The 24,751-nt window shown below is 57.9% G+C and overlaps 3 protein-coding genes across 6 annotated transcripts; 2 read left to right on the top strand and 1 right to left on the bottom strand.

Annotated features, from left to right (window-relative positions):
• Positions 1–212: 212 nt before the first annotated feature.
• Positions 213–5,862, top strand: ASB6 (ankyrin repeat and SOCS box containing 6). 2 transcript variants are annotated; one of them, XM_024562252.4, is made up of 6 exons: positions 213–510; positions 2,240–2,421; positions 3,399–3,505; positions 3,602–3,710; positions 4,173–4,259; positions 4,395–5,862. In XM_024562252.4, exons 1-6 carry the CDS (start codon positions 398–400, stop codon positions 5,060–5,062), a joined length of 1,266 nt encoding a protein of 421 aa, XP_024418020.1. In that variant the 5' UTR covers positions 213–397; the 3' UTR covers positions 5,063–5,862. The 2 variants fall into 2 exon arrangements, with proteins under 2 accessions (XP_024418020.1, XP_024418021.1); XM_024562253.4 differs by lacking the exon at positions 3,602–3,710 and having other exon boundaries at positions 4,395–4,637.
• Positions 5,863–6,252: 390 nt separating this feature from the next.
• On the bottom strand, positions 6,253–12,963 carry NTMT1 (N-terminal Xaa-Pro-Lys N-methyltransferase 1). 3 transcript variants are annotated; one of them, XM_024562256.4, is made up of 6 exons: positions 12,818–12,858; positions 11,396–11,482; positions 11,156–11,278; positions 8,897–9,109; positions 7,912–8,164; positions 6,253–7,074 (listed from the first exon to the last, which is right to left on the bottom strand). In XM_024562256.4, exons 3-6 carry the CDS (start codon positions 11,195–11,197, stop codon positions 6,818–6,820), a joined length of 765 nt encoding a protein of 254 aa, XP_024418024.2. In that variant the 5' UTR covers positions 11,198–11,278; positions 11,396–11,482; positions 12,818–12,858; the 3' UTR covers positions 6,253–6,817. The 3 variants fall into 3 exon arrangements, with proteins under 3 accessions (XP_024418024.2, XP_024418025.1, XP_045052712.1); XM_024562257.3 differs by lacking the exon at positions 11,156–11,278 and having other exon boundaries at positions 12,818–12,963; XM_045196777.2 differs by lacking the exons at positions 11,156–11,278; positions 11,396–11,482 and having other exon boundaries at positions 12,818–12,930.
• A 3,585-nt stretch (positions 12,964–16,548) lies between these two features.
• On the top strand, positions 16,549–22,625 carry C1H9orf50 (chromosome 1 C9orf50 homolog). Its single transcript, XM_053915441.1, has 7 exons — positions 16,549–16,899; positions 17,199–17,292; positions 17,394–17,510; positions 19,958–20,118; positions 21,615–21,783; positions 21,974–22,148; positions 22,429–22,625. Exons 1-7 carry the CDS (start codon positions 16,716–16,718, stop codon positions 22,534–22,536), a joined length of 1,008 nt encoding a protein of 335 aa, XP_053771416.1. The 5' UTR covers positions 16,549–16,715; the 3' UTR covers positions 22,537–22,625.
• Positions 22,626–24,751: the final 2,126 nt, after the last annotated feature.

Raw genomic sequence — 24,751 nt, forward strand, 5'->3', positions numbered from 1 at the left:
GGCTCGAGTCAGGGTACTGACCGGGCCGTGCGATGGGCAGAACTCGGACGGCGCCCAGCGGCCGAGGGCGAGATCGCAGGGCGGGGCAGGGGTGAGAGCGCCTCCGCCTGGGATCCGGCTTGGCGGTGAGTCCGCACTCATCACTCCAGGGTCCCCCGAGCCGCAGGGGCCGCTGTCGCCAACGCTCATTTCCGGGATCGAAGCAAGCCGGAAGTCACTGCGAGAGTGACTTCCGGCGCGGAGCGGTGGGTTCAGCGGTGGGTTCAGCGGCGGGCGCGGCTGGAGAGGAGCTTGAACCAGAACAGGCCCGGCCAGGCCCACGGCCGCTCATCGCGCCAGTCGGTGTCCCGGTCTCCACAGAAGGTGTGGCCGCCCTGCCGCTCCCGGGGTCGCCGCGATGCCGTTCCTGCATGGCTTCCGAAGAATCATCTTCGAGTACCAGCCGCTGGTCGATGCGATTCTGAGCTCCCTGGGGATCCAGGACCCCGAGCGGCAGGAGCCCCTGGACGGGTAACTTGCTCTCTTCCTGCCGGCCCGGGCCGCTCCGACCTGGCGCTGCTTCCTTTCCATTGTTACTACAAGCGGGGCGGGGAGCGGGGTGTCTGTGTCCCCACCGTACAGATAAGAGACAGAAGGGGGCCTGAGTCACGCGGCTTCGAATGCGAGCTGCCCGGGCAGGCGGTGCCGGGCACCAGCGCACCGAGGGCCGGAGGGCGGGCGCCAGCGGGGCCTCTGCCTCAGTGCCCACCTTGTGCCCTACACCCGGAGTTGCAAAGGAGCGGGGTGGCATCTATGAAGGCTGCAATTTTTATCCGCGGTGCCAAAATGAACTCTTTGCAACTGAGTAAGCATTTTGTATAGACAAGAGTAGGTCTGTCCTGAACCCGCAGGGAAGGTGTCAGAAAGTGCGTCATTCAGGGTTATGTCCGGGAGCTAAACAAGATTGCTAGCCTTCCTGGTGCTCATGCGCCAGAGGGGAGAGGCTGGCAATCATGGAAAGTACCTAGGGTTTCTGAGGAAAGGGGGATCAGGTGTGTGTTTGGGGGGATCCGTTGGAATTTCAGACACAGTGGCAGTTAGGCCTGTCTCCGGGGACCTTGGCTTGGTGGAAGCATAGGCTTCCCTCAGCTCTGTTCTCTTCACTTCGAGCCTTGTTCCGAACATGTAGTACAAGGTGTTTCCTAACCCCGAGGCTGTTCTGGGATGGGATGGGTGGGGGTAGGGCAGCAAAGGGTGGCTGCAGGGCCTTATGTTTTTATAGTCCCAGAATGTCTGCTTTGTGCCTGTGGGGCACTGGGCACTCTCCAGGGCTGGGTGAGTCAGAGCCCGGCCCAGGCAGTAAGCATGGAACCTTGATCCCAACCATTGAAGGGGTGCAGATAGGTGAGGCGAAGGGAGAGCAGGGTGTGGGGGGTGTCCATGGGAAGGAAAGTCTGCCCAAGAGGCGGCTGTGAAGGAGCCACGTGCAAGGTCGTGGACCGTCCACAGGCCTGAGCTTCTGGGGAAGCCATGGTGGTTCTTGGTGGTCAGTGCTGCTGGGGGAGGTGGCAGGGTGGGGCTGGGGGATGAAGATCCTTGTGTGGATCTAGCCTCCGGGAGGCTGGGGGCTGATTGTCCTCGGGAGTGTGAGCAGGGAAGGGGGTCACCGACCGCCCGGGCTGGTCTGGTACCCTCTGCAGCTCAGGGACAGTCAGTATCTGAGGAAGGAGTGTCGGTGTCTGGCCCTTGCTCCCGGCCACAGGAGTTCCGCTCAGTCCCAGCAGCCCGGGTGTGTGAGGCTTTGTTCCCAAACCAGGAACCAGATTCTCTGTGTCTTGGAAGGAGGCTGAAGACATCCCCAGTCCTTTCCCAGTAAATCCGAGGAGTCTGCTCCAGTTAAAAGATCCAGCTTGACCCCCACCTCTACCAAAGATCTTTTGTGGTTTTTTAAGTCCCCACCCAAGGATATGTCCCAACCTGGGATGGAACTCACAACCCAGGCATGTGCCTTGACCAGGAATAGAACCTGTGACCTTTTGGTTTGTGGGACGACGCCTAGCCCACCGAGCCACGGTGGCGAGGGCACCACAGATCTTTTCCAAAGAGACTTTCTGCCCACAGAGCTGGGGCCCTGCTGAGGTGGGTGGGACGGGCGGGACAGACGACAGGAGACTGAAGGCCACCCACCCACAGGGTGCCCAGGCCAGCTGGGCCCACAGCTGTTCCCACACTCAGCTTGTCCGCCTCTTTCTTGTGCCAGGCCCAGTTATGTCCCCAGTGAGGAGGGCCGACTCCTTGTTCTCACTGAGCTTCTGGAGAGAAAGGCCCACTCTCCATTCTACCAAGAAGGCGTGAGTAATGCCCTGCTGAAGATGGCTGAGCTGGGGCTGACCCAGGCAGCCGATGTTCTCCTGCGGCATGGGGCCAACCTCAACTTTGAAGGTCAGGGGGAACCCTGTGGGGCTGGAGTGGGCAGGTGGCTGCAGTGGGACCCTGTTCCGGGTGGGCAGCCAGGCCTTTGGGCTCTGCCAACTGTTCTCTTAGAAGCTACTTCCCCTCGTTTATTTCACGGTCGTTGACTAAGGAAACCCACACTGGGTGGCCTCCCATCCCCTTTCCACCTCTGGTCCAAGAGCAAATTTGTTGCTGCTTCTACCATGGCATTGACTTAGCAAATCTTCCTAGCTCCTGGCTAATTCCCTGCTTCCATTATTGCGAAAATGCAGCTGCTGGCACTGTGCCCAGAGCTAAGGGAAGGTATTTTCCTGCCTCTTCTGAGCCATCCTGCATTTTTGTTCCTGCCGTAGGAAGCAGGGAACAGGTCACACCAGGCATATATCACGGGGGCGGGGGAGGGTGGGCGGCTGTGTTGGCATCTAGCTTGTAGGTGCCAGCGGAGGGGCGGTGCAGCACTTCCCTCTCTGGCTCCCCCAGGGAGGGCATAGTCAACTATGAGTGTGCAGGGCCGACTTGCCACCAAACAGGGGTCCGTGTGCTGACCCCTGGATATGCCCAGGCATGCCTCGTCTCCCCATTTAAGGACAGGCTCAGAGGCTGCTGGGTTGCTGGAGGTTCAAGGAGCTGAGAGCCAGCTTCGAGAAGCTGCCTGCCACTCTGGGCGTCCTCCCGAGAGCCCGGAGGAGGTGCTGCGTTGTGCAGCCTCACTTTACAGGGAGGAAACTGGAGCCCAGACAGACCGAGGACAGTGCCCCCTAGAACCCCCCAGGACCGGAACCTAGGTCTGACTGCAGAGCCTGTGCTGTAGCATCCAATGAGGACAACTGTGTGGTGACCCCTCATGGCGACAGAGCCCAGGCTGCCTCCGCTGGGAGTGCTGGGCCCAGGCTGCGGGCCAGGGCATGGGATCCTGCAGGAATGTTCCGGTAGGCGGGGCTGACTGAGCTGTGTCTGTGCCTTAGACCCAGTCACCTACTACACGGCCCTGCACATCGCTGTCCTGCGCAACCAGCCCGACATGGTGGAGCTGCTGGTGCGCCACGGGGCTGACATCAACCGGAGGGACCGGGTAAGAGCCAGTCCAGCCCACTGTGAAGTGGGGGGGGTGTGGGAGGGAGCCACAAACAGCCTCCCGGGCCAACCTGGCTGTGCTTTCTTGGCCCAGATCCACGAGAGCAGCCCCCTGGACCTGGCCAGCGAGGAGCCAGAGCGCCTGCCCTGCCTGCAGCGCCTTCTGGACCTTGGGGCAGATGTCAACGCAGCCGACAAGCATGGTGGGCACCTCCCATGGGAAAGCAGGACAGCCCTGGGCCCGGGAACCTTGTGAGGGGAGTGGGGGTGTCCCAGGATGACAGGTGGGCAGGCACAGCATGGCCCTGGGTGCGCTCGGGTGCCTTTCGCTGACTTGCAGAGGCTCTGGAGAGAGTATAGCCATTGGCCCCATGCCAGCCCCAGGAAGGCTGTCTGTAGGAGGATGGGCAGGGTGGGGGGCAGTGTGCTTGGCTTCTGAGGGAACTGTGTCTCGGGTAGCCTCTCAGGGTCCAGGAAAACCCTGCCTCTCCTGACCCCTATGCTCCATCTTGTGCGCATGGAAAGAGGGTGGCCAGAACTCGGTGGCCCTCAGCCTGAGCTGAGGTCAGTCCTTTCCAAAGGTCATTTGCTGATCTCCCTGCACCTGTGGGCTTGTCCCGCCCTGGGCTCGCGGCCTCCCACCCTCACTGCCTCCCTCTCCTTAGGAAAGACTGCCCTGCTCCACGCTCTGGCCAGCAGCGACGGGGTGCAGGTCCACAACACCGAGAACATCCGCCTGCTGCTGGAAGGAGGTGAGGCCGGTCCCCAGGTGTCCCCGAGCCCTGTCCTTTCACAGGGCGCTTCAGGTCCCGTGGGCTCTCCCCACCCCTAGACACCGAGAGTTAGGGCTTCCCCCACCTTCTGTTTGTCTCCTGTTGTTCCTCCAGGGGCAGATGTCAAGGCAACCACCAAAGACGGGGACACCGTGTTCACCTGCATCATCTTCCTGCTCGGTGAGACGGTGGGAGGGGACAAAGAGGAGGCCCAGATGATCAACCGCTTCTGCTTCCAAGTCACACAGCTGCTACTGGCCCACGGGGCCGACCCCAGCGAGTGCCCAGCCCACGAGTCCCTCACACACATCTGCCTCAAGAGCTTTAAAGTGCACTTCCCCCTGCTGCGCTTCCTGCTGGAGTCGGGGGCCGCCTACAACTGCTCCCTGCACGGCGCGTCCTGCTGGTCCGGCTTCCACATCGTCTTCGACCGCCTCTGCTCCCACCCCGGTTGTGCGGAAGACGAGAGCCACATGGACCTCCTGCGAAAAGCCGAGACCGTCCTGGACCTCATGGTGACGAATTCCCAAAAGCTCCAGCTGCCCGAGAACTTCGACATCCATCCTGTGGGCAGCCTGGCAGAAAAGATCCAGGCCCTTCACTTCTCCCTGAGGCAGCTGGAGAGCTACCCCCCTCCCCTCAAGCACCTGTGTCGCGTGTACATCCGTCTCTACCTCCAGCCGTGGCCCGTGGATGCGAAGGTCAAAGCCCTCCCTCTGCCTGACAGGCTGAAGTGGTACCTCCTCAGCGAGCACAGCAGCCCCGTCGAAGATGACATCTGAGCATGCCCAGACTGAGGGGGACAGGGTCTGGGCACCTCTGGTTCTGCCGGTGGACCTGAGTACTTGCGGCAGCCTTGGAGGGACCTTCGGTCCTCCCTGTCCAGAGGGTGCAGGTTGGAAAGCAGACTTGACCCTTAGGACAGAGAGAGCCAGGTGGAGCCTGGCCGCTGTAGCCATCCCGGTGGGAAAAGGCTGAATGTCTGTCGGGGAGACTGCCCCCATCCCTGGGGCAGCACCCCCAGATTCTCAGCTTGCATTGGAAGAAATGACAGGGTGCAGGTTTGGGCCACATTTGAAGGGACTGCTGGGCATTACCAGAAGCGGGGGAGCCCTGAGCCCAGGTCCTCAGCTGAAAGCTGCATGGAGACAGAGCTGAAGCCAGACAGAAGCTGGGGGGCCTTTGGGGTGCAACTCAGCCAAGGCCCTTCCCTCCACAGAAGTGCATTCTGTGGGTTTGAGAGAAAGCTGATCAGCCTGCTGGTTTCTGCAGCTTTGGGGCCAGGACACCTGAGGCCCCGTCCACCAAGGCTCGGGGCTGTGCCTTGTGCCTGCCAAGCCCAGGGTCTTGGGGACCATGCCTTCTCCTACGGAAGCAATCATGTGTGACCAAGGACAGCTCTTTCCGAACTGTCCCATCTGATGGAGGAGACAAGGTGGGAAAGCCAGCTGTGCCGCCCAGAGTGGAGCCCTTGCAAAGCTTTGTCACCTTGGTGGTTACGAATTGTGTAAATGCCTCGGGACTGAGCTAAGGAAACTAAGTGACGTATTTATATTACCAAATTAAACTGGTTTCTCTTGGCCTTAAAGGTCCTTGATAACATTCCTGCCTCCCAGTTCAGGTGAAGGGCCACATAGCAGCCAGGAGGAAGAGGGGTGGTTGGTACGAGCAGACACTGCATTAGGGTCGAGCAGCCAGCATTGCCTGTGAGGGAAAGCACCACTCCAGCCTGGCAGGGCCTTCACAGCACGGGGCTCACCCTTTTTAGCTTTGAGGTTCTTTCTCATTCAAGGTGGGGGTGGGGGGGGAAAGGGAGAAGCATCCATGTGAGAGAGAATCAACCAATAGGCTGCCTCCTCTATGCGCCCCAACCCAGGATTGGGCCTGTAACTTGGGCATGTGCCCTGACTAGGAATTGAACCGGCGACCTTTCAGTTACGGGACAATGCTCCAACTGAGCCACACAGGCCAGAACAGTCACCCTTTTTTATTTGAAATGAAACACTAGCCAAGGAGGAGCCACAAGACATAGCCAAAATGAGGTCACACAGACCTCTCTCCTTGCTGCAGGCTGCTGTGATGACCATCAGGCCCCGTCACCAAAGGGCCTGGACCGTGAACCCCCATTGGCTGCAGGTACCACAGTGCTGGCCGCTCCACGCAAGGTAGTGTCCTCAACCAGGTTACGGGGATTCCTTCCTCTGAAGGCAGCCGGGCTGTGCCTGGAAGGCCTGGTGATGGCTGCGGTGGAGATCCAGGGGCTCCGCTTCCTGGGTTGCCGTATTCCCACAGGCCGACTCTGCCCAGTCACCGCCTAACACAGCAGGGCCAGGTTCCTGCCCCGCTGCCAGTTCTGCCGTACTCCCCCCGGTGGGTCCTATTATATTTTAAAAGAGCCTGTGTGCTGAGTAGATGGGGGGCAGGTGTATCCAGTGGCCTCACTCAACACTTGCAAACCAATGTGGATGGAGCCTCCGGGTAGCACCTGGCCGCCAGGCCCCGCCCCCACATGGGTTCCTCTTCCTCCCACCTGCCTGTCATCTCAGGGCTAGGCTGTACACGTGGTAGATCTCGTCCGGCAGGTTCTCTTGCCGCTCCTGGGCCAGGAGGCTGAGGCCTGCGCTGCGGATGATCCTGTGCACCACCTGGAGGTCCCGGCACACGCTGCTGTCCACGTCGTCCAGGATCACGCCTTCCTGGGCCATGTTGTCCTTGATGACGATGACGCCGTTGGGGCGCAGGCCCCGCTTGCAGCGCCGCAGGAACTCGGCCAGGTGCTGATCGGTCAGGTGGCCTGTGGGGGCAGAGGCAGGGGTGCTGAGGAGAGTGCAGGCGCGAACTCTCCGCTGGGCGTTCCTTTCAGCCACCCCTTCCTCACTCAGCCGAGCACTTACTTTGTGCTTCACGCCAGGGCCTCGCTGATGCTGTCAACAGCCCGGAGGGGCTGACTGAACCCCAGCGGTGTAGGACAAAAGTGGCCCAGGAGCCACCTTCCCAGGGGCGATCATGAAGTACGCTGCTGGGATTTCACCCTCACTGGGTGACTTCCAGGCCGTGCCTGACACCTAACGCCACAAGGCACCCACCCCTCCTAGGCCTGGAGCGGCCGAGTGTACCAGAGTTCCTTCCCCACACTGAAATGCCAGTGAACACGGGGCCAGACCCAGCGTGCCCCAGCAGGGCAGTGCTGCCTGCCTTGCAGTGGGCGGCTGACCACCTGGACAGCGGCCTGCGACCAGGTCGGCAGTCCGGAAGAGCACCCTGGGTGTGCTGTAAGCCTGAGCGGGCACCGGGCAGGGTGGCAAAGCCAGCTCCTCACTGCCAACAGCAGGGACTGCCAGAGCTTCAGCGTTTCCTCTCACAGAAAGCCCTCTTTTATAAGAACTCTCGTCCATGCTCTTTGTAAAGTAGTTACTGGTCACGTAAATATTTCAGCAAACCCGCCCCCCCAGTCAGCTGCACAGGTACTGAGTTAAACCAACACGGAAGGAGAGGCACCTTTCGGGTGGCGAGCCCCACAGTCCTGGGAGCACAGGGCAGACGGGAGGATCCCCCCCCTGGGGGAGCACCAGCTCCAGGGCCTCAGGGGGCTCCAGTCTCCAAGGTGGGAGACGCGCAGCGGGACGCTCACCTGTCACCCACTGGATCCAGATGACATCGTAGGAGTCGGGCTCGGGGCTGAAGTCCTGGAGGCCGCAGCAGAAGTAGTTCCTCACCCTCTTGCCCTCCTCACCCAGGTAGGTCTTCGCTTTAACCAGAAAGTCTTCTGTCACGTCCACCATGTCCACCACCCGGAAGAGGGGCAGAAGCAGCCGCTTCGTGATCCTTCCAATGCCGGCGCCGCAGTCCAGGGCGCAGGAGGTCCCCGTCTTGTTCGGCCCTTCCTGAAATGCAGGGAAGGGAGATGGAGGGTCCCCATCATGCCAAGGAGCCCCCAGAAGTACTCAAATCTAAACGGGGCACAGGCTGGCAGCTGGCACCAGTGGGGACATCAGCGGGTGGGAACATGATGTGATTTTTCTGGGTCACAGATTTCTAAAATGAAAGCCAACTTCCACTTAAAGGTGCTGACTTGAAGAGGGGCATTCACGTCCTCTCCTGACACCCCGTTAAAATGACAGCATGGAGAATAACAAGAATTCAATCAGGGAGAGAACAGAGAGGGCAATTGGTAAACACACGGTGTTAACAAACTTGGGATGATGGAGAGTGGGCAGAGGAGAGACACCGGGTAGATTGGTGGGGGGCAGGCAGCAGCTTCCGATGCTCGCTGAGGAAGAGACAGGGAGGGGACAGGACCAGGGAGACTCCAGCCACGGGGAGGCCAGCCCGGGACAGGGGAAGGTGGTGGGGCTGAACAGCCAACAGCCACAGCCCAAATGCCCACACACGGCCAGAGAACAAAGGTTTCATCCCTGGAAAAACTGGGAAACTCAAAGGGAGACTACCCAGTTCTGGTGCCAGGGAATCCCCCCACCCCCCGCATGCCACCCCCCGCCCTTTGTTGGAGGCACGGGTGGTAGACAGTGACAAACAGCCTCAGACCCTGCGCGGGACAGGGAAGACGTGACACCAGCCACACCCTCCCCCCCTGGACAGCACCCAGACCTGCCTACCCTCAGAAACCTCTGCAGGAACTTCCGGGAGCTGTTGATGTCGACACTGGAGATGTGGCCGTAGCCCCCGAGCATGCCGTCCACCGTCGGTGGGACTTCTTTCCAGTAGATTTCGGCCTTCGAATAGAATTGTTTCTCGTCTTCTATCACCTCGCTTGTCATGCTGTCCCTGGCCTCGTCTCTGCTCGGACACAAACTCAGCAGTGGTGCTTCCTGAATAAACAAGAGTGAATCAGCCGGGTCGAGGGCCCTAGTCTCAACACCAAGCTTTGCTGGTCACAGTCCGGCTTGGCGCAGAGTGACATCCAGTGTCCCCCAATCTGCTGCTATCCCTTGGAGGGTAGCACCCGTTTCTTGCACTGAAGTCATTTTACAAAGCTGTCGTCATGGCAGAGCAAGAGGCCCAGAGGCCTGGCTTCTGGTGCTTCGCTTACTCTACAGGACACCTGGCTCAATGGCTTCTGACCCCAGGGGACAGAGAATCCCATCTTCACTGAAGAGGAAGGACAGGAAGCAAGGAGCCCAAGCCTGCCACAGTGGGTGTTCGGGCTGATCCTGGGAGGGGCCTGGGCTGTCCCCACGCCTCCCTTCTTCTCATTCGTCAGCACAGAAGCTAGCTCCCTGTGGGGACCACTCCCTCATCATCGATCCACCAGGACTCTGCAGGCCCGTGCCGAGAACCAGGAGATGGGACACAGCTAGACACAATCCCACTGTGAGGGCTGTGGCGTCCAGGACACTAGAAGAGCACGCCCTGGGGGGACCCGCCTCTGCTGGGGTCAGGGAAGGCACCCGGAGGAAATGGCGTCAGCAGCAGCCAAGGGTGAGGAAGAGCTCATGAAGCAAGCGGGACAAGAAGACTGCTCTGGGAAGAAGAGTGAGCACAGAGCCCTCGCAACCGGAGACTCCAGGTCCTACGGGTCCCATTTAGTAGTTTCCATCTCACCCTCGACAGGGATGCGCTGGGACGACTCAGGGCTAAGCAGGGAGCCACGTGAGAATATGTGTTTCCGGAAGTCAGTGTGGGGCTGCATGAACTGTTGTGGCAAGAGTGAAAGCAGACACTGACAGAAGCGTCACCACACGGACGGAGGGGGACCACCAAGCAACAGCTGGGCGCCAGCAGAGAGCTTAGGCCCCCCACACCTCCGGAGGGTGGCTCAGCAGCCCCACACTCAGCCTGCCGGGCCACCTCCTGCCCGGGAGGGACCCAGGGTCCCCTTGCTACCCTGGGGCACTGGCACAGGTTCCCCCCATGCAAGCACTGTTCTACTTGCTGTGAGAGGCTTGTCCACTTCAAGTCCGGCCCCCTACCCACCACCCTGGAGAGCTTGCCATCCAGTAGGAGAGGCAGAGCAAAAACAAACCTGCCTAAAACACAGGGAGGAACCATGAGGACTCTCACTGGGCCAGAAAGAGCCATGGAAACTCAAAGGATGGAAGAATCCTTTCTGAATGGCGGACAGGACAACAGCAAGAGGAGGTGACGCCGCTCTGTATCAGTTTCTCTGGCACCCCATGTGGCGCGCAGGTGTCCACAAAACCTTCACTTCCCGTTAAATGAACAGAATAAAGCTGGGGCCAAACACCTGGCTCTACTCTCTCTGCCTATCTGTTCACCTTGCCTCTGCTCCCTCCCCCCCCCACCACCATGTAAGCCTCCTGAGGGCAGGGTCATTCATTTGAACACCATTAGTCCAGCTCCTGATTCAAGGCTGCTGGACTAATTCATTGGCTGTTGAATGAATCAAAGAATGAGCTTCATGTGGCTATAGCCAGTTTCCCCTTTTAAGAAAATCCCATAGATAAAAATCCGACCATTCAAAACTGGTAACGCTGAAGGCCATTACTGACAATATAATTTTTGCTTTACCAAAAGCCTTATAACATAATTCCTTTAAATGTCAGGGTCCCCCAAATAATCTAATTTACAAGAATTCCACGTTCAAGCAGATCCCAGGAACAAGCCAGGGGAGGCACATCTACGCCGGGAAATGGCAAGTGTAACTTTGACATTTGTTCTACGAGCTGATTCATTAGCAAACGTGACTCCCGGGGCCCTGTCTACACTTGGCTTCTCCCAGTGTGGCCAGGAGGGCAACCGCAGGGTCGTCAGCCAACAGCCCTCCAGCACTCTGCTCTGCTCACTGTGAGGAGCAGCACAGCTGCAGGGCCGGGAAGGGGAAGGGGCCAGAGCACGGCCAGGCTGCGTGGACGTTCCAGGCTACCCCCAGGGGAGGACAGAAACCCTTCGCTCACAGTGAATTCCTGTTCCTCAGCAGGTAGGATGTGTCTGCTCATCCTTCATGGTCATCCGCCACCTTCTCCTCCCCCTCCAAGGTGTTTAGGGCAACACCAGGTAGCTGCCCTGGCTACTTCTCCCTGCCCGGGATCCACGGGAGAGAAGGGTGCCCGTCACCGTCAGTGCCTGGCAGAGTCACCGCAGTCTCTAAGAGAAAGCCTGGAAGCAACGGGAGGCCAGGGCCTGCCTAAGGTTACCTCCTCCTCCTCACAGCCTGCTGGCCGGGGCCTGTTCTCCTTGGGTCCCTGTGTCTGCAGCTGGACATAGGAGAATGGCAGGGTGCTCTGTGAAAAGGCAAGAGAAGGAGGGAGGGAAGAAGAAAAAAAATTACAGGAAAGCATTAAGAAACAAAGGCTCTGAATGAAGCCAGGGGAGTCAGGTCTGAACCGGGCTCTGCTTCTCCCAGGCTGTGCGCGCTCGGGTAAGACACTCAACCTCAGGGACAGACGCCCCTGCACCTGTAAACCGGGAGCAGCAGTGCTGACTTTAGGGCAAGGCCGCCATGATGAAAGGTGGACAGAAAAGCATAAAGGGACCCACACAGTGCTCAGTGCCTATTACCTCCGGCTTAGAAATCTGTCAAATGAGATCCTCCTCAATTATCTCTGCCAATGGTGAAGGTCAAAGAGACACACACAGGGAAGCGCCCTGTGCGCTGCAGAGCGTTGGACGCACCCAGGGACTGTTGCTGACATGCTGGGTGGTGGGGTCAGTCCAGCAGCCCAAACAGCGCTGCTCTTGCAGGGGAGGGAAGGGCGCTTTCCGAGATGCCATCTTTGTGACTCTGTGGCTTCTGGTCTCCGCCAGAGCATCCCGCGTGGACCCTCCGACCCTCCCACAGCCGCCAACTGAGACAGAAAACCCATTGCACTGCAGGAGGGATGTGCCTCGAACACACAGACCAGGAACAGAATTAGGGAGGAACCCCAATGTCTCGGTGCCGTCGGGGCCCAGTCCTCCCAAGGGTCACACACCCCACGGGCAATGATTCTGTACATCCAGACGGCTGCAGCGGGGCCTCTGACCCCGCCATTTCTTTCTATCCTTTATGAGACAGCCACCGAAACGGGAGTCCCGAGAGCGATCACACAGTGGACAGGCAGCAAAACCGGTCTTTCGGTGTGACAGCCTCTCCGCACAGGCTGACCTTGGCTCCAAGGTCTCCCAGAGGCGAAGTGTCCTCTGCGCGGCCCCGGTGTCTGGCCCTATCTGGGGCGGGGTCGGGGTGAAATAAGATAGCGACTCCTGTGCCACGGGCACTGCCTCGCGCCCGGCCCCGAAGTGAGCATTTTACCGAATCCTGGCACCCACGCTCCAGTGCGTGCGGTCCTTATCCGCGTTTCTCAGAGGAGAGACCAAGGCTGAAAGCAAGGAAGAGGCTTCCTGCGGCCCAGGGACCGCCGTGGGGGATGCCCGGCCCAGGCTTTGGGTGCCCCGGCCTGCCTTCGCGACCCCCACCCGCGGCCCGAAACCTCCCGCGAGCGCGCACGTGCGGCCCGGGCCGCCTAGCGCTGGGTCACGTAACGACGAGCCGGGGCCTCAGGGCGCCGAGGCAGTTGGGGGTCAAGGCCTCCTCTCACCCGGCGGCAGCCGCCCCCACTCAGCCTCGTGCTACTCACCCCGGGCGGGGGCTCCGGGGACCCGGAAGAAGAGGACGGGGTTAGAGAAAGAGAGGGCGGCGGCAGCGAAGAGCCCAGAAACCCACAGCCACCTCGGTCAGACCACAAACAGACCCGACACCTCGCGGCCCCTACTGCCTTTGTCCGCTTACGTCAGTTCCGGGTGCGGCAGGGGCGGGGCCTTCCTGGCTCCGCCCCACGTCGGCTTGCCCCGCCCCTTGGATTCCCGACCTAACTTGAGTTCTGCGGGGTCTCTGGAAGGACGTCCTGGTGAGAACAGGCGCGGCGCTGACCTTCTCGCATCGCCAGCACCTGCCCCAGTTCATCTGGAGGCTCAGGGTTTTAAAAACGAGTGTTCTGTAAGCTTCCCACTGGGTAAAGTGGGAGGGAAAAAGCCTTTTCCCTCATATCTCACGCATAACAATTAGCATCTTAATACAGATCCAAAAAGGAAAGAAGAAAAAAAGAAATACCTTGGCAGTGCCAAGGGGTTGCCACCCCAAATAAGCAGAACAAGTCCATGAAGTTTCCATTTTCAAAAAGGCTGCCCTCCCTTAGGTTCCTCCCATATAATAGAAATTCCGGAATTTCAGGCAGCCTTGGTGGAAATAGGAGTTTGCTGGTAGCTAGACCTGGTGCAGCTCCCCAAGCCTCAGGCTCCTCCCCTGCCGGGCAGATGTAATCATTGTTCACCTTCCAAGGCCCGGATGGTTAAATGTGTGGGACGTTGCAATTCGAGGCTTCAGCCCTGCACTTGCAGCCCTTACAATGACAATATCCATCCTAAGTCCATTTTTCCTAAACTGACATCCCAGTCTTAGATTGTCAGCGCCTTCCTCTGAGTGTTGCACACAGGAGGTGCTTAAATTGTGCTTGCTCTGATGAGGTGACAGCTATGTGGTGGGGTGCAGAAAAGCCCCACCTGAGGATTCCCTTAAATCTGTTTATGTCCATATTGTTCGGCAAACTCTCTAGAGTACTCCAGGTCAGACTTGGGTCCCCTTTCAAGCTTCATTTTCCATGTGTCTAGGGGAAGGGGATGAATGGATAATGTCAATTGCCTGTAATTGACATTACCCATTTATCCCCTTGTGTCTGTAATCTTATTTTGGGGGCCGCTCTGAGTTTAGCTGTTTTGGAGGTTCCTAAAAATCCACTCCTACTTTTATTTCCTGTCCACAGAAAAGGAAGTCCCCTCCTTACACGCTGACTCCAAGGCCTTTCCAGGTCTGGCCAGCCCCCTGACCTCAAAGCCTCTTGCATTTCTGAATTCCCAAATCTTGAACATAGTAGTTGCTCAATCAACGTTTACAACAAGCAAGGGTTGGAGGGCTCCTTAGAAGTCATCAAGTTATCCTGGTGTTCCTCATCCTTTTTTTTTTTTAAACTCACATATCCTTAAAATAAATATCAGCCCTGGCTGGTGTGGCTCAGTGGATTGAGCACCAGCCTGCAAACTAAAGGGTCGCCAGTTCGATTCCCAGTCAAGGTACGTGCCTGGGTTGCAGGCCAGGTCCCCAGTTGGTGGTGCATGATAGGCAACCACACATTGATGTTTCTCTCCCTCTCTTTGACTCTCCCTTTCTCTAAAAATAAATAAAATATTTTAAAAAATAAATATCAAACTTTCTCACCTTCCCCACTCAATATTCTAACTTCCCAAAGAGGTATTTCCTCCCATCCCCGGTTGAGGACTATTTGCAAGAAATAGAATACATACTCTGTGATGCCTCCTCCAGGCAGATGCCTTGTAATTTGATTTACAAAGTTTGTTTTGTTTTTTTTTTAATTTTCAAATTGTGAAATTATACCACGCCAGTGAAATGACCAGTCCGAGTTACCATGGTCCCTCACTCAAATTTCACAATTCAAGCCTTTCCCCAACAGTCTGTTTTCCCATGGAGCCCCGACAAAGGAGAGATTGGTCCAGTGTTGCATAGCACACAGAGGCAGAACACGTCCCCAAGTGGATTCTCTGGGATTCTGGGTTCACTGCCTTGGTGTTGCCCAGCCTTCCGCTGGAAGTTCTCCTTCCAGAACCACCAGCCCCAGAATGACCTACCTGGGCCTCCCTGATCCAGAGGGGGCAGCTGAACCCTGGGCCCTCCATCCCCAGTGCAGACCTGGCTGCCCTGATCAGGCGCTCCCCCAACACCTAGTGACTGCAGCCTTGGCATCCTGAGCACACCTGCCCCGACCTGTGCCCCCAGGCCTCAGTGCCCATTGCTCCTCTCGCAGCCTTGGGTGAGGGACGGATCACAATGACCCTGAAGAGGCCCTGAAGGCAGCAGGGAGGGACCAGCAGAGGGACCAGGCTGGGAAGATGGGCTCTCCCAAGCACCAGCCACCTGCTGAGGGCTCTAAACTCCCTGGGACCTTCTCTGCCCCCACCTCCAAGGTGCACTAGGGTGAGTGGCACTATTAGGAGCCAGCTCAGAGCTGACAGCCTCTGGGAGCAGGGTGTGATAAGGAGGAAGCAGGCTCTGAGACCCCCCAGGGTCAGGATCTGGGGGCAGGTCTGGGGTTCTGTCTCCTAAAGGGAGAGTTTGTTAAAAGTATGTGTCTTAGCCCCACCCAGACCTACTACTGTATTTTGCCGTGTATAATGCACTCCCGTGTATAATGCGCACCCATATTTCTGGCCCAAACTTTCAGGGGGAAAAAATTTTTTTTAATGTTTTAATTCAATTATTTATTTATTTATATTTAGAAACAAAACCAATTATCGTATTCCAGGGTATTATTTTGCATATGGACATCGTTATTGTTTTCTAGAGTTACACTTTTAAGGCATAAGCACAAATAAAAAAATTAAAAACATTTATATAGATGCAGAATTAGTACTACCCATATTTAATGCGCATCCTTATTTACCCCTAAAAAATTTGGGCAAAAAAAAAATTTGTGCGCATTATACATGGCAAAGTACTGTAAATCATAATCTGGGGCATCTGTGTTTTCAACAAGCTCCCCACGCCCGGGGTGGGGGTGGGGAGGCCCCAGCAGGAGGCAGGTGCTGAGCAGCTCCCTCCTTTCCAGCTGCTCCAGTGTTCCTCATTCCTAGCAGGGCGACTGTTAATAACAGTAACAGCCTCCAGGACCAGACATTCCAGTGAGGGAAATGCTCCCTACCACGTGGCGGCGTGAGGCTATTTCACTCACCAAGGGGCGGGGCTCTGTTATCCCCATTCCACAGACGAGGCGGCCCAGAGGAGTCGTCAGTCGGCTTGCTCCAGGTCACAAAGCTAATAAGCAGTGGAGCTGAGGCTAAATTCTAAATAATTATTTTAAAATCCTCATCATAATACAGCTAGTGTTTGTTGAGCACTGGCGATGGTCCCCACGATATTCCAAGCCGCGTACGTGTGCTGGCTCATTTGAACGTCACAGCAACTCAAAAAAAGGTGGGTGCTCTTACCGTCACCACCTTCCAAGTGAGGAAACAGAAGCTGGGAGAGCTCTAGTCTGAAGCCGCTCGGTGGCCGGCGAGCCCGCGATGTTACCTCCAAACCACGCTGCCTCGCCCTGGGCACGATGGCCTGGGCGCTGGTCTGTGCCCTCCTCTGCACTGCACACGGCATCCCCCGCCCTCACTGGCGTGAGGATGCCCTGAGCTGATTACGGGCCAGTTATGCCCTGGCGTCACCCCAACCTCCGGGCCCAGCAGGTGGCGCCCAAGGGATTCCCCGGCGAGGGCGCGCGTGGAAGGAGAAACCTGGGGCTGCCGGGGCTGTCTCCGCGTGAGCTCCCATCAGCGCCTGGCGCGTGGAGACCGCGGGGCTCGAGGGCCTCAAGGGGCAGCGCCGAATGGTGGCCGGCCTCCAGTGGCGAGTCCTGGCCCGCAGAGCCAGAGGTGGATGTCTGGAGTTCCCAGCTGCGCCTCCCCCCTCTGCCCACCATGGCCCCGCGGGCGGTGCGGAACAGGACAGGGCTGAGGTCACTGCTGCGGCTGCCCCGACACCCCAAGCCTGAAGAGTGCGAGGATTCCTGGAGGGGCTCGGCCAGGAAGACCCCGGGCTCCTTGGGCTCCCTCCTAGGAGAGTTCCTCCCTCGCAAGTTCCGGGAGTTCCTGAGCCAGCTCGGTGCGGACTCGGTTGAGCAGCCACAGCCACCGAGTGAGGCCCTGCCAGGTCCCCAGGGGGATGGACAAGGGGGCTGAGTCGTTTTGGGTGGAGAGGCCCAGCCTCCTTTCTAAGAATGATGCTAATGTTAGTTGAGTTCCTGGCAGAGTTCCAACAACCATGCTTGGGGGCAGGCCTACCATTGCCCATCTTGTAGGAATGAGGAAACTGAGGCCCAAGGCCATAGAACCAGGAAGACCCTGGTAAGGATGTCCCCAAGCAAAGGCTCATAACGGTTTCCGTCTCCTCCTGGATCATAGCACCCTCAGAATCACCACATCAAAGGGGTGTGTCAGAGCGCCGGCAGGGACATTCTCCTCCGAGTTCTGACTGCTCCTTCCTCCCAGACCTGTGGTAAGTGTCAGGGGCCTGCTGGCAGGGACAGGGTTGCCATCGATGCTCCAAGGGTGGGGACCCTGACCACTCATGCCAGCTGCGGCCTATTTGTCTTCAAGGGGCCAGTCACTGAACTTCCAGAATAGTCTTAAGAAGAGTTTGCTTGATCAGATACCTACCCTGGGGCCGCTGAGTAGAGATCGAGAACAATTCACCAAGGTCAAAAAGGCCAGCAGGTGCGTTCTGGGAAAGATGGGGATGGGGAGGGAGGAGAAAGAACATTTCTCTGCTTCCTTTCTTTCCTGTGTCTTTCACCCATGAATTACCTATTTATCCATCTACTCATCCATCTGCGTGTGCATCCGTGAATCAGGTCCTCTGCCACAGCACTCATAATCCACCTGTGAATCCACCCGTCCTTCCATCCATCCACCCCACCATCCACTCATTCATTCATCATTACGTCTATCCATCCATGAATCAGGTTTGCTCCCAACACATTCAAGAATCATCCATCAACAACTGTGAATCCATCCACCCATTAATTAGGTCTTCTACCAACACGTTCATAATTCATCCATGAACCCATTTGTATTTTCATTTTCCCCTTCACCCATCCACCTTGCATACATCTTATCTGTGAACCAGGTCTTCTACACCCTGTTCGGGAATCCACCCGTCCACCCAGCCACCCGTCCATCCATTAGTCAGTCAGCCATTCATCTATTTGTGAACTCCCACAATTTCATCCGTGGACCCAATGTGTAGATCAATCACCTGCAAATCCTTCTATCCACTTACAAATCCAGGATACTAGTCATCTCTAATCTACTCATGAAGCCATCTGCAAGTCTACATACCCATCTACATAATTATCCATCCACCCATCCATACATCCTCCTAAGACCTACTTCTTCCATTCAGACCTTTTCACTAATCCATCCATCCACCTACCCACCCACGAGTCTTCCATCCTTCTATCCACTCCACTACCCATTCATCCATTTCTTCCCCTAACATTATTATGTTTTATTATATGTCAAATATTGGGGGAAATAAAATGAGGGATGGAGGCAGGAGAAGAAACCATAGCTCTAATGGACGAGGGAAAGAATGCAGAAAAACATCCTCCAGCTTAAAGGGGCTTAAACAGGGGTGAAGGATGAAGAGCGCTGCGCAGGAGTTTAAAGACCAGCCAGAGTAAATGCAGGACATACGGTTCCTTCCAACCCTGCACCCATGGCAGACAGTACTAACTGATCACAGCACTTCTCCCCACTGACACCGTGCTCCAGGCAGACACCGCCGATGCATCAGAGTAGGTGCCAGAAACGAAACACATGTGCCAGCCCAGGAACTTTAAATCACTCCGGCTGGATAAACACGCCACTCCTCACAAGACATCATGAAGAAACGTATGGCTCTCAAGGTCTCATTTGTGAGAATAGCAGGGAAGTCTACATTCACGGTGTTCCATGGTCAAGAGCTAGCACTCGAGCACCTTCCAGTGTGGAAGATTCCCTGGTGGGCCTTGGGGTAGGGGGGATGCGGGGTACATTAAAACAGGGTCCAGCAGCCTTTGAGAGGAGAAGCTGAGGTTTCAGAGCGTGGGCAGAGCTGGGGTGCCTTGGCCTGGCCCAGAGGCAAGCACGGAGCGGGTGTCGCTATGCTGACAGCTGTCGGATGAGCAGGTCCAAGGGCTGCAGCCAGGCGCTGTCTTGGGTACCTCCTGCCTGCCCGGCTCTTTCGTGGGCTGATGCAAAGCATCCCCTCTGGGTCCACACAGATGGGAAGATGTGGTCCAATGAACGGGTGCAGATGTAGAGATACATATGTAATCAAATATGGCCTTTCTGAATCACAGAACCATGGGGGATCAGCAGGCCCTTGTGAGGCCTTGGCCTTGAGGCCAAAATTAGTAACGATAACAGATCCCCTTTACTGAGCACAGAGCCTGGACTAGATGCTTCACACAAGCTATTTGATACTCACCAAACTCTTATCAGGATGCCATTATCATGCCTACACTATAGAATACATCATTTAAAGGGGAAGCTACAAGGGGAGACTCAAGGGCAGTCCCCCAAAGAGCACACTGCTGAGAGGAGGTATCATGGAGGCTGGTGATTACAATAAGAACAGCTCCCAGTTAGAGACGTTCACCTCTGGCCCTGCAGACCCTCGGCGGGGTGCTCTGTCGTTCGTTTCACCTCCTCAAGCCCTGGCTGGTGGGCAGGATTGGGGTCCACTGTGTGGATCAAAGAACCAAAGCTCAAAAAAGTTGGGATCGAAACCCAGGACTACCTGGCTCCTGAGTTCCTACCCTCGTTCCCTCTGCCGAAATGCCCATACGCAAGAGCACCGGCTCTGGAACCGGGATTCAAAGCTTGGCTCCCTCCCTCGCCGGCTTTGTGACCTTGGGCACGTTGCAAAACATCTCTGTGCCTCAGTTTCCTCATCTGTAACATGGGAACGGTGCTCTCATGTCATGGAGTTGTGCGGGCTGGGTGGCGCTGTGTGCTACGGGCCCAGCACGCAGGGAGTGCACAGGAAATACCAGCGGCTGTGACCGTGAGGGTCACACGGCGAACTCCAGTCTGATGGACATGTGTTGTTGGGGTGGAGGGGGGCCCCGGGGGCTCAGGCCCCAGCCCTCCCCTCCTGCTCTCACCTCTTTCTGCAGGCCCCACGGTCTCCAGGTGCCCAAGCTCAAGGCCGAGCTCACCCACAGCTCCTTGGAGGAAGGCTCGGGGCACCACAGGCGGTGCAATCCCTTCCGAGTGAGGTTTGCTGACGAGACCGTGTGGGACACGGCATTCCGCTACTGGGAGCGCAGCCGTGCACGTAAGCAGACGGGACAGGGAGCCCCAAACTCCAGAAAGTTCCAGCCTGCACCTGGGAGAGCACACCCTGTGGCCCTGGGTGCTGGGAGTGAGGCACCAGCCTGCAAAGGCCAAAAGGCTGCTGAGCCTGGAGAGGACGCACCTGAGCTGGCCTCTCCGGAGGATGTCAGGGTGACCTCCAAGGACGAAGTCGAGGGTCCGAGGTCTGGTAGAAGTGTCCCAAAGCATGTGGCAGCAGGCAACAGCCACAGCATTGGACCAGGAAACCATGGCTGCCCAGACCTCGCCACCACGGAGGGACTTCTTGCTCCCAGGGTTCCCATAGGCCACATCTACCCACCTTGGAACCAGCGCCCACAGTCTCCCAACCATATCTGGTTCCCCCTAGGGGCTGCAGGGGTTGATGATGGTGGGAAGCATCTTCTCCTCGTATTTGTGAAAGCAGAGTTGGATGAGGAGGTGTCCAGAAAGGTCCAGAAGATTGGGGATGACCGGCACCACCGGGTCTGGCAAAGAAGCTAGGACCAGCAGGCCTGGGTCCACAGCAGACGTTTGCTCTCGGCTCTACCATGACGAAGGGGATAGTGTCTGTCCTCTGGGGCGTGGTTTCCAGTGAAGGTCACCAAAGTTCCCTTTCTCCACCTTCCCAGCCTCTTCTTTCCTCAGGGTCCAGCAGTGACCCGGGGGCCATACCTCCAACAGTCAACAGCCTGCGTCTATTTTTGAGCACCTACTAGGTGCAGTTTCAGGAAGCAGCTGCCCAAAGCCTAGCTATAGGGAAAGCTCTAAAAATCAGTACTATCACTGATTCAGGGGGATCCCTGAGGGTCCCAGGAAGCTGCAGAGAGAAGCTGTGATTTTGCCCAACTTCCAGTTGTTTGATGAGGGCACCAAGGCCCTGAGCAGATGGCACAGCCACCAAGAAGAGACGCCAGAGGGGCCCCGGTCACTCTGGGTGCCCAGGGGAAGGAGGCGCCTGGAGAAATGGTTTCATGTAAATGGCAGTTGGTGGGTACAGGAGAGATTCCTGGCCAGTGGGACTGCGCGTGCACCCCAGGGCGCCAGACTGGGGCTCTGTGGGTGTTTCTCAGCTGTTTCCATTCTCAGGATCCCCGACCAGTCAGAAGGGCTGCTGTTGGTTGGGCAGGAAGTTCTCCCAGCCCCCAGAAACCCCTCCATCCCCATGGGAGAATCATCACCCTCCCCCGGACCTCCACTGTGGGGTGACTGGCCTTCCTACAATAGAAAAGGGCCATTTGGGGCTGGAGCAGGAGTGGTGTGGGGGTGCAGAGGCAGATTGGGTAATAAAGGCAGAAACAGCAACACAAGAGAGTTTTAAAACCTGAGCCTTCTCTGGAGGCAGCCAGAAGGCGCTGGGGAGCTGTGGGTTTCCATGGAGACCGGCTCTGCCATCCTTGCCTGCCAGAGGGAGGAGGGGAGAGCTGGGGGGGTGCCACCTCTCTCGGGAGAACTCTCACGGTGCCCTCTCTCCTCCAGTCCAGCAGGACGTCACAGAGAACAGGCCAGCCACCCAGCCACCGGGGGCATTGGAGCGTGTGTTTGGGAGCGTCGGGAGATGGGTGGAGAGTTTGCCCAAAGCCCTGGACTCCCAGACCAAGAAGGAGGCCGCGGCCAGCTCCCCGTTCAGCTGGGACAGCCCCAGCCTGTGAGGCTTCGGGGAAGGGCTGGGGTTCCCACGCATTGCCAGGGCTCCCCCTCCTCACCTTGTAGAGCTCCCAGCCCGCAGTCCGTCGGCAGTGGGCAGGCTAGGGGCCTGGGCCTTTGAGGGCCCTGCCAGCCATGGACGGACCTGGGACCTGGACTCCATGCGGCTCACAGGCTACTGTCCCCCTCAGGCCCATCCCGGAGCTGGAAGACTACCTCTTTGAGGACACCTCTGTGAACAGCAGCCTGCCCTACATCCCCAGGGCCACCACCCAGAGGCAGCAAAGAGACCGCAAAGCCTTTCTGGGTGCCCACGGCATTCTTGACCAGGTGGGCAAATCGCCCTGCTCCTGGAGCCAGAAACTGGTGAGTACCTGTGGGCAGCCGGCCACCTGGAGCACCCCAGCCCAGTGTGTCGGAGGGGCCACAGTGCCAGGTAAAGCCTCCCCACATGCTTGGCTGAGGGGTGGGCTCCCGAGCTGGGCTGCCTGGTTCCCAGCTCAGCATGTGTAGACTGTCTTTGCATTTCAGTTTCTTCAGGGGGTTGAGCTCCTGCCCCCTAGTGCTGAGGCCACCGGAGCCCTGTCTCCTGCCCAGGGACCCGCTCCCCGCCTCAGCCCCCAGCTGTTCCTTTTTCTCACTCTAGGAGTCCTTCCTGCCCCGCCTGGAGCTGCACTCGATCCTGAATCGAGGCAGCCCAAAGGGGTACCAGCTCCTCCTGCCTTCGGTAATGCAGCAGCAGGCTCAGCAATGAAAGACCTCTGGAGCCCAGCCCAGGTGTGGACATGGGCCAGGGGTGAGGAGAGGCCTTCCTTGGCCCACAAATAAATGGACATTCCCAGTGCCTGGAACCTGCTGCCAGTCTCACCCTACAAGCCTCTCTAGGTGCCTGGTTTTGCTGGTCTCTAGGGTACCCGGACCATGGGGAGGGTGGGGGCGGGGTCACAGCTGAGATGAGGCTGATGGGTGGGGGCAAGGCATCCCCAGGGGTCAGGGTTGGTTCTAAGTGAATCCCTCTTCTGGAAGGTGGCAGACCCCACCACACACCTCCAACCTGGGACCAAGTCTCTGTCCATCTGGATCAGCCCACACCTGAAACAGACACTTGGCCTGACCTCTGCCTCCAGCCTCCATCTCTGATGGAGCCAAAGTCTGCTTGCTGACCTGCCACTATGGGGTTAGGGTGTCCGGACTGAGGCTGAGGGAAAAGAGCCCAATGTGTGCGCAGACGTTCGTCTTCTGAGTCCCCTGGCCTAGGCTCACACCCTCTGTCCCTGGTCACAGCATCTGGGTGGGTGGGCCCCCACCAGCTGTCTCCTCGTGTGAGGGAAGGCGCCATGTCAGGTGATGACGAAAGATTAGGTGGCAGGTACTGCCTGGAGTTAATCTGACCACTGCACTGACCCCACAGTGTCACCCTACAGGGCCTGTCTTCCAGGTGTGGCCCTGCCACAGCTGTGTTCAACACCCTGGCAAAGTTTGACTCCCCTCCCCTCCTTTAAGCCCAGGTTGGGCCCCAACCCCTGGCCAGCCCCAGGATCCGGGTCTTTGTCGCCACCTACTGGCCAGTAAGGAAACTGCTGAGGAATCCACACCCGGCCACCCCGGTGAAAGGAAAAAGGGTGGGATTTGGGCTGGACAGGCGGTGGGGATCTCAGGGCCAGGACAGCTTGAGGATGGGGATCCCTGTTTTGAAGGGGTGCCCTGGCTCCAGAAGAGAGGCAACGAGTGTAGGCACAGTTTGGCCAAGCCTTGTAGGGGATAGGTTGGGGGCAGTGCTACCACCCCATTGGGTGGAGGACTGGGGATGTGGGGCTGGAGTGGGATTTCAATCCCTGGGATGACTTTTCCCCTCCGCACCATTTTCTGGACTTTCACGCCCAACCCCGGCACAGTATTTCTATCTCCTAGAGGGTCTGGAGGTCTCCGAGGAGGCCTGCTTCTATCGCACCTTCTCCTGGTGACCTTGGGAGCCCTTCTCGCCGGTTCAGAGCCTCAGTTTCCCCTGCCCAGCCTCCGGCTGCCGCGCCACGCCGCGCCCACGCGGGGGCAGTGTTGGCCTGGCTTTGGCGCCGCCTGGCACTGCCGAAACTTCTCCGCCTCTTGCCGGAGGGTTGGAAACTTTTCCCCTCGCGCCGCTCCTGTGCCTCCTGCCCCCACAGCTCCTCACCGAGCTTCGAGCTTCGCTGTGGCCCGAGCGGCTGCTTGCCACCTGCCCGCCCGCGAGGGCTTGTTGGCCGCTGGTCCCGCAGCTTCTCTTTCTCACCTTATGTTGATTAACCAAAAATTGCTAAGCTTGCGACAGCGCTGTAAGCAGCGAGCCCTCGAAACTGAGTCCCCTGTGCAGCGCACAGGGGTGGAGAGGCCTCTGGAAAATCTTTGCCAGCGTCTGGGGGGGACCCAAAGCCAAGCACTTGCCCCGCAGGTGGCCAGTGCAAAGGGAAGGAGCGCGGGCAAGGGACCTACTGAAGGGGTGGGGATGGGGGCACTCTCCACCTCCCCCCACAGGTTTGGGCTGGCAGGGGTGCCGAGTTGAGGTGCTGCACCCAGGCAAGTGGGGACCTTCTACACCTCCCTGCTTCCTTCCGCCTGCCCCCTCCCCTTGCGCCCCTTCCCCAGCCCTTCATATTTTCTTTCCCTCTTCCCTCGCCTCCCTTCTCTTCCTCTTTTCCTCTTCGACAAACATGGATTCTGTGTCAAGAGGACCTTGAGCATCAGCTCCGAGCCTCACATCCCACTCAGCGCTGGAGCAACTGCACGGGAATACCCGCAGACACACCACACACACACACACACTCACACAGCAAGCACACCACACACTGAGGCGCCAGCCTAACCCACAGACGCCACATGCAGCAGACACACCACACACACGCAGACGCCAGACACACATGCACACACTTCAGAGGCATCACACACAGACACACCCATGCAGGGACCCACACCACACACACTGGGGACACCACAGA

The sequence above is a fragment of the Desmodus rotundus genome, chromosome 1 (genome assembly GCF_022682495.2).
Source record: "Desmodus rotundus isolate HL8 chromosome 1, HLdesRot8A.1, whole genome shotgun sequence".
Lineage (NCBI taxonomy): Eukaryota > Metazoa > Chordata > Mammalia > Chiroptera > Phyllostomidae > Desmodus > Desmodus rotundus.